At 40.5% G+C, this 8,496-nt stretch overlaps 1 protein-coding gene across 1 annotated transcript; it reads right to left on the bottom strand.

The window, feature by feature from the left end:
• Positions 1 to 2,531: 2,531 nt before the first annotated feature.
• Positions 2,532 to 5,535, bottom strand: LOC119007007 (heterogeneous nuclear ribonucleoprotein A0-like). The gene is made up of 2 exons (XM_037076263.1): positions 4,383 to 5,535; positions 2,532 to 2,958 (listed from the first exon to the last, which is right to left on the bottom strand). Exon 1 carries the CDS (start codon positions 5,466 to 5,468, stop codon positions 4,563 to 4,565), a length of 906 nt encoding a protein of 301 aa, XP_036932158.1. The 5' UTR covers positions 5,469 to 5,535; the 3' UTR covers positions 2,532 to 2,958; positions 4,383 to 4,562.
• Positions 5,536 to 8,496: the final 2,961 nt, after the last annotated feature.

The following is an 8,496-nucleotide window of genomic DNA, read 5'->3' as shown; positions in this document are numbered from 1 at the left end:
ATTTCGTAATTACTATCATTGTAAGAGAACTGGTTATACTGGTTACCAAGGACCAACACAGATTTGTGTTGTTTTCTCTGGTGAATGGTGCTAAATCGACCAAAATAATCGTTATGCCTCTGTCTGTAAAATCATCCCGTCTCTCAGTAGTTTTGGTTGACTGAAGACTGTCTGGTCTGAAACTTGTCTCAGCCACTTTCTCACAGGCTGCTCCAATATTCAGATATTCAAGGTGCTCCTCCACCCTTGTACCAAAGAATCTCTGGGTCATTAATGCATGTTGCAACATGACAAGGTTTTGTGCCAGAACTGACTGTACTTTAACAGACATGTCCGCGGTCAGTTATGCAATTATTAAACTGGGTTGTTTTTTTTGTCATCTGTATTAAATTTTAGGACAATGCATGATATAAGAATCCTAAGTAGTTGGTTTAGTCACACAGAATTAATAAGTGAAAACTCAACAGCAAAATTTTAAAAGCCACAATACTTGTGCCATACACGTTAACCTATGGAAACGATGTCTTATTCAGTTGTAAATGTGAGCCACACACAGAGGTGAGAGCTTTTACTGAAGTAACCTTATAAATTTTGTGGTTTTAGTCAAGAGGAACACTGACATTACTACAGCCCAGCCTGCCACATACACCACCGGCAAAAAAAATCAAGACCTGAAAATGTACGCCAATCAGAAGCCTTTGTATAGCGCCAGCCTGGTTGAATGAAACACGTATTCTTCAATCTTTGTCTTCTCCGACTCTGCAAACCTTATTTCCAACAGAATGGAAATTATCAGTGTGTCCATCGGTTCACAACCTTATTCCAACCCCTTCATGACAGGTATCACCAAAACAGACATAAATAAGTAACATAAGTCTCTTGGTTTATAAAAATATATAAATTTATTGTAGATTCATAAAAATCATGATAACAGATGTTTCCATTTCCTATGGGATGGTCACAAATCATCAAGCACCGTTATCCTATGGGGGTAAGAGAACAAAAGTAAAGTTTACACTCCCGCCACCCCGTCGAGCTTCATGTAATCACACAATACTCGCGTCACACCAGCCTCCTGAATCATCACAGTACATCAGACAGAATTTAGAAATAGAAAAACACTCTCCTCCATTTTATAAAGAGAGGGATTACTCATGTAATACCCCTTTGTTTTAATCTTTGACTTCCAGACAATTCCAGACATCAGGTGTACATTACAATACCTGCGTTCCAAGTTTAAACTGCCAAACATTGTTTGCTCGGGTGTCTCATTTCATTCCAGCACTGATCGTAACTCCTTTATTTTATTGGTATATTTAAAGAATGCAGTAAATTAACACCCACGCCGAGTTATCATACAGACCTCAGCAACAATGATGCATTTTCTTTTAGGCACCGATTAGAAGTTTGTTTTGTGGACTTGACAAACTAAATTCTATATAGACCTGAATATTTCCCTCAAGCCGGTGTTTACTGCGCTGCCATTAGCTTCTGATATTTATATGTGAAACCGTGATTTAGTTCTGAGACCAAGCTGCTTATTTGCACCCAAAGAGGCTGTTCAATGCAAATTTTCAGTTTTTAGTACTCAAATCAAGCCTGTGGCCAATCTCTTCATTAAAATGAAAATTCTTTAAGGAAAATGCATCACCCTTCAAAACTGGTCCACACAACAGTGCTGTAATATAACAGATCAGTTGTGATTAATTCTGCAGTTTTCACCATGTATCATTAATTTACACACACTAATCAAGCAGCTGCAACACCTGAAGAGGTCTTGTTATGTCAAGTGCTGTTGAAGTAGGCATCTAGAAGGTGACTTGCTGCTCAAGTAGGTGTAACTGACATTTGTGGTGTGAGCTTGTGACTTTCCATCACTGCCCCTTGTCTGCAGACAAATGCTCATCAACACAAGTGTATAATAAAGGATAAGAGCATTCTTCATTATTCTACTCATGATGGAAATCCAAACATTTCTGGAGCCTCAGAAAAAACTTGCAGCATTCTCCTAAATACTGATGTAGTTGTAGATGTGATTTGAAAAGAATTTAAAATTGTTTGCATTAAAGCTCAATGTTCACTGTAGCCACTTAGCTAGGAAATGTTTGTGCGCACACCCTAAACCATGTCCAATGGGTATAAATAATGTAATTATACATAACTAAAGGGCAGCTGAGCTTCCTTATAACTTTCATGTTGTCCCAAGTATATTTTTCATTTAAAAGTCCATCAGTTGTTCAAGAGAATTCTGCAGTGCTGTTTTGTTGTGCAGCACCACAAATGTTTTCATGGACAATGAAACCTCACCAACTTTACCTCTGCATGTGAGTCAATGAGAAAACCTAAGCATAACATTTTTTTTGCAACCTTTTAAGTCAACCATTAGGTATTCAAAAATCTTTACCTTCATCCATTTCATCGCAGGTATGGCTAGTTTGAAAACTATTATTGCCAAGCTCACACACAGCATATTATGTAACCTTTAAAAAGAATATATGTATACCTGGAGAACATTAAAAACACAAGACAGATATAATAAATCAAATATTTATTGTATTTTGAAAACCACAGTGCCCAAGTGCAATCTCTTTCTCCCAGGATCATCAGCACTTGAATAAATAGTGTAAAGAGATAATATAAATATTCTATAAAACAAATGAATGAGATAAAAATGGTCAGATGCCACTAGCATCTTTTAGTCGTTTCATCAGGAACAGGTGAGTGCTGGTCACTGGGGGAAAGAGCACTTATGATTGCACTGTGACATAGTGTTATCAAAACTATTAAAACCCATCTTTAATATATAAAACCTGAAGTAACACCACACTGGGGAATCCTTTGTGAAAACTGACTTCACCTGAGGGGGAGAAGGCACAACCACTCTCCGGTCCCCCCGATGGCGTGGAGACACACACCCCATCGTGTTCGGGGTGATGTTATCCAGGTTACCGTAGCAACCTGGAGGAGATGGGAGAAAAAGAGAGTGAGAAACTGGGCAGAGTAAAGTTTTCTGGACGAGACACAAATTTACTCGTTCCAATATTTTAGTTTTTAAATGGTGGAACAAAATTTGCGCCCCCTTCCACCCACTTAAAGTTCATTAAAGACCAAATTAAGTAACCACCCGCTCCCCTTTTGTTTTGTTATTTTAAGATTAGCTATGTAAGCCGCATTGCACTGCAAGTGTAATTTAAGTTGCTTAATATAAAATAAATGGCACACTTGTGCACCATCTCAGAAGATAATCCATACATGGTTGACCAACACAGAGTGAAGACAGGTTGATTTACATACCTAGTTTGCTGGATGTGGATATCCTAAAGAGATATTTCAGACTCCTATCACAATCGACCCCAGGTAATCAACAGGGTCCTGATGTAGCCTAAAACAAACTGCTACGGCTATTTTGGCTGGGATAGCCTACAGGAATACGAGTAAGAACACCTAAATGTAGGAATAATCAAAGATAAATATCAGAGCCCTCATGTCCACATACTGATGTATTCAAATGCGTAAAAAAGAAAAAAATATGAAGTCATATTAGCAGTGTCTAAAAACCACATAATTTTAAAAACAAGGTCAAACCCTACAAAGCCTACATGCATTGGCTGTGGGTAGACTACAACCATTCTGTAACCATTTCACCCACCTGAATGTAAGAGAATAAACTGGGAAAGATGCCATGTAACTAAACCACGACAAGATGATGTCACTTATAAAACCTGTGGATGAACTTGAGGAAGCCTGGTTAAATAAGTAAAATAACTAAGCTAAGTGGTATAACGTTTTATTTAAAATGAACATACATAAGCATACCAAGGTGGTTTAACAGTAGGTTTTGTTCTCCAGACATGAAAGTATACAATATACATTAGATATTGCTACAGGTAATGAAAATGAACAATATTTAGAAACTATTACTATGCGTGAGGAGAGTTTGAGTACAATGTTGGGAAGGAAACAAGGAAACTGGATCCTGCAGTATCACGTTCCGACTTTGCTGAATGACCAAAGTAAAATAATTATACAAATTGATGTTAGACAGCTATGAAATCCAAAACCACAAAAAACATGCTTCTCATCCTCATACATTGAAATCACACTAAGTTTACTCCAGAAAACAAGATTTAATTACTTAAAAATGCAAAATATTGGGATAATCAGAACTTGTCAGCAAAACAATCCTACATCGAAGTTGAACCGAGTGAACGCAAATAAAAAAAAATAACTCTAAACGACAACTACACGCCGATGGCGTGGGTACATAATAAAAAGGGATCACTGTATGTTTGAATATTCTTTTTTTTTTTTTACGTGTCCTAGTTGAACGGCAACGACGGCTGCTCGTTATAATCAGGTTTTCTGGGAAGTGACCTTCCTACCTGTTTGGGTTTTTGAGGTCTTCATTATGATTAGGGGGATCTCTGTCCGAGTCTCTGCCGTTGTTGGATTTCACGGCAGACGCCCCGTTACTGAATTTGAGTTGAGCGTCCGAATCCCGGCTGGAGGTAATCTATGGCAGGGGGAGGGGGTGGTTGATTTTTCCCATTGTGCAGTCTCATTTAGTAGCCACCGCCGCCATAGCCCCCCCTGGGGTAGCCGCCACCACCGCCGCCGCCTCTGGTGTAGGGTGCTGCGCTCCTCTGTCCGCCGAAGGGTGGCCCTTTCATGGGGCCGTAACCAGAAGAATGCTGGCCATAGCCGCTACCGAACTCATTGTAGCCGTTTCCACCTCCATAGCCACTTCCCTGGTCTCCGTAGCCTCCCCCATATGGTCCGCCGTACCCTCCGTAGCCGCCACAGTTGTAGCCTCCTCCGCCATTTCCGTAGTTGTAGTTTCCGCCGTAGTCCCTGCTGCCGTAGCCATTTTGATTCCCCCTCATGCCTCTACCCGGCCTGCCTCTCGGCGCCATACCGGTTCTGTTGGCTGCCTGCATTTCCTGCTTCGTCAGGGCCTTCTTCACCTCAACTTTGTGTCCATTGACGGTGTGGAATTTGACCACAACCGCTTTGTCGGCAGCATCGTGGTCGGTGAAGTAAACAAAGCCGAAGCCTCTCTTCTTTCCGGTCTCCTTCTCCGAGATGACTTCGGCCTTCTCGATCTCACCGTACTGGGAGAAGTATTCGCTCAGATGTTCCTCTTCGATGTCGTCCTTCAGGCCTCCGACGAAGATCTTCTTCACCTTAGCGAGTGCCTCCGGCTTGTTGGCGTCTTCTCGGGCCACGGCACGTTTCACCTCGACCGCGTTGCCGTCGACGGTGTGGGGCCTAGCCGCCATTGCTGCGTCGGCCTCCTCTGGCGACGAGTAGGTCACAAAGCCGAAGCAGCGGGACCGCTGCAGCTGCTTGTTCACCACCACGACGCAGTCGGTGAGCGTACCGTACTGCTCGAAGTGCTTGCGCAGGCCATCGTCGTCAGTGTCCACGTTGAGGCCACCGACGAAGAGTTTACAAAGCTGGTCACTCATTTTGTAATAACGACGAGCTGATACTTGACGGCTTCAACTATGCGCTAATCTCAAGATGGTGGAGGGGGATGAGCGCAGCGGCTTTTATAACAGACGCGCTGTGACGACAGAGGGGCTTGAAAACCGGTGACACCTCTTCCGGTCCGCCGTCGTCTCTTTTGTGTCACAAAATATCCGATCTTCGTCCTAAAACGAGTATAAACTAGTTAAAAGCACGACGATAATTATTAGATACGGTAGAAAAATTAATTATTCAAAACATTTTATGTTATTATTTGCAGTATCGATGCGGTTTGCCTTTTCGCGGGGCCATTTTTGTGTGTCACACGGAACCAAAGTGCACCGAGTGAATTTAGTTTTAAAGGCATACATGTGGCAAAAAGCTTAATGTCAGAGTACATTCATAAACATAACGTTCGTCTTCATAGGGAACTTATAAAATCGAGCTAGTAAAAAATAATGCGGTCATTATGGTTAATCCAAGCCAAAAATATATGACGTGGTATTGAGTTAAAATCATGTTTGAAAGCTGGATGTGATGAAGGTTAGTCATACAGTGAGACATGGCTGCTGATATCAGTACATGTGACAAAAAAGGAAACTTTAACCAAATGATGAAAAATGACAGATGGTTGGTTCACTCATTCAAATTTGTCGGATTTGTTGCTTTTCTCTCCTCTGTAAATAATGTTTTTTACAGGTTTCATATTTTTGGGTCAAACAAGACAATTTCAAAATGTTAAATTGGCCTCTGGAAAGCTGTGAACTGGTATTTTTACCTATTTAAAGAATGAAGACGGATGCCAGTTGCCACAACCCCCCCAAGAAAACCCAATTTCCATGCAGGCACACACACACAAAAGGCTAACAGATGGCCCATTCAGCGTCCTCGGGGGAGAAAACTAAATTTGTATCTTGGTGAAATCAAAAAGAGTGAAGGCTTAGTTAAAGAGATTTTAGTTTTTGGAAAGAATAATGACAGATCGTAAAGCAAACTGCACTGCCAAATCTAATCAAATCAAATTTGCCCAGTTTTTATCCTGAAATCCATGTTACGTAATTCAGACTCAACAGTACATTACCATCTGCAAGACTGCTCTTTCACTGCTAGACTTAAAACACACCCACACCAAATGCAGACCTCCCCACACTTGGAGGTGTAGTTTCAGGTGAAAGACGCAACACTGGGGGTTAAATTTCCATGTCAACAGAATTGCGATGAATTGTTGACCTCGTCACACCCATGACGCTTATGGTAATGTTGATTTTTAGAGAGCACGAGGAGACAGTTGCAAAGAAAGAAACACTGAAATCAAAGTTCACTGAAATCTTTATGAGGCATGTTGCTCATGAAACAATCCTTTCATCTATTCTACCAACACAAACACACAGGACAGTCTGTGCCTTTACAGATACAGTTCCAAATCTTTTATGGACACAAATGAGGCAACTTTTGGTTTGTCAATAACAACAAAATGGAAGAAATGTTTGACTGTTCATGGTCAACATAAAACGGCATTTTTGGGTTGCTTAGTACGGATGTTAAGGGTTAAAATGTCACAATTTAAGGGTTATTTGTGCGTTAGTTGACATTGACCTTGCTGTTCTGGTTCTGATTACATTCCCCGTCCATCATCTACAGCAAGTTTTCTACGGATGAGCATGAGTCGTGTGTGGAGACGATTTTCCTTTAGAGCTTTCAAGAAAAGGCAGGATTGTTAAAACCAGCAGCTTGGAGGAGGTTTTGATCCTGGTTCTTAAAGGATAAAGTTCCCCCCCAAAAAATGAAAAAGTCAGTTATTATCTTCATCCTCTTGCAGATGGAAAGTTGAGTGGAGTTTCACAGTCAGCAAAACATTTCTGGAACTTCACAGCAAAACAGCGATGCGGCATTCCCCTTAACAGCTGAAGTAGACTGGTGAAAACATACTTGTATACAAAAAAAATTGAAAGTTGATTTGAAAGAATGTTATTTACACATTTAGCTGCTAAGCTTAAAGTGCACACCCCATCTAAAGTGGGTGCGTGACCTCTAAACATACACTGAGGGTCTAAGTAATGTCTTTTCAGATCTATTTGTTTTATAAGAAGTCTCCATCTGCTTCAGTTATTTAGGAAAATGCATCAACGTTGTTTTGCTGTGAAGCTACAGAAATGTTTGTGGACTACAAAACCTTCCACCTGCATGGGGGTGAGTGGACAATGACTGCATTTACAGTTTTGGGTGAATTTATCCTTTAGTCAGTTCCTTTAAATGAAAGCAGGCTGACATGTAATGTTGAAGCAGGTGTACTTTTATACTATGCAAACTTTAGAGTGTCGGTGCTGCAAGCAGCTCAACACAGGCAGAGTACAAGAGTGAGAAAAATATTGTTACCGTTACTTTGTTGGAAAAATAGTTAAGAAATTAAAACTATTTAGGCAATGCTAAATTTACTAAAATCACCCCTCATGTCTTCCCTCACAATAAATATCCGTCCACTGAAATGCACCTTTTTTTTAAATTTTTTTTTTATCTAAAACGAAAATGGTGGAAGAAAAACTAAAACTGCAAACCTCACACGCAAAAAAGGAAGACAATTTCTTTAATAATATTAAAAAAAAAACAAAAAACAACAACATCACCAACGGCTGTCTTGTTTGTATATTGCCTAACTTTCATTATGGTATATAATTAATATTACCATGTCTGTGAACCTAACTTCTTTCTCAGAAATGAGAAGTTTTACTGAACAACCAGTCATGTTGAGGGTACTGTGGGCTATATCAGGTTTAAAGCGCCCAAGAAAAGACTTGTTCAGTTCACACAGCAATCTTTGTAGAAAGTTCATTTTCCTTGTCGTTACTTGTCCCCAAAACGCCCAAGTCATACATGAGGATGATCAATTCCTACCTAATATTTACATTTGAAAAGGAGCCTACTGAGGCCCAAATCAGGCTCCGTTTTCACAGCCAAGGGGGGATGAAATGCAAAGAGGTAGGCAGCTTAAAGGAGGCATTTAACATATATATCCCCCCAACAACCCAC

This window comes from Acanthopagrus latus, chromosome 18, assembly GCF_904848185.1.
Source record: "Acanthopagrus latus isolate v.2019 chromosome 18, fAcaLat1.1, whole genome shotgun sequence".
In the NCBI taxonomy this organism is placed as follows: Eukaryota; Metazoa; Chordata; class Actinopteri; order Spariformes; family Sparidae; genus Acanthopagrus; species Acanthopagrus latus.
Note: the sequence above shows the minus strand (reverse complement) of the source record. Positions and strands in the feature narration are given on the sequence as shown.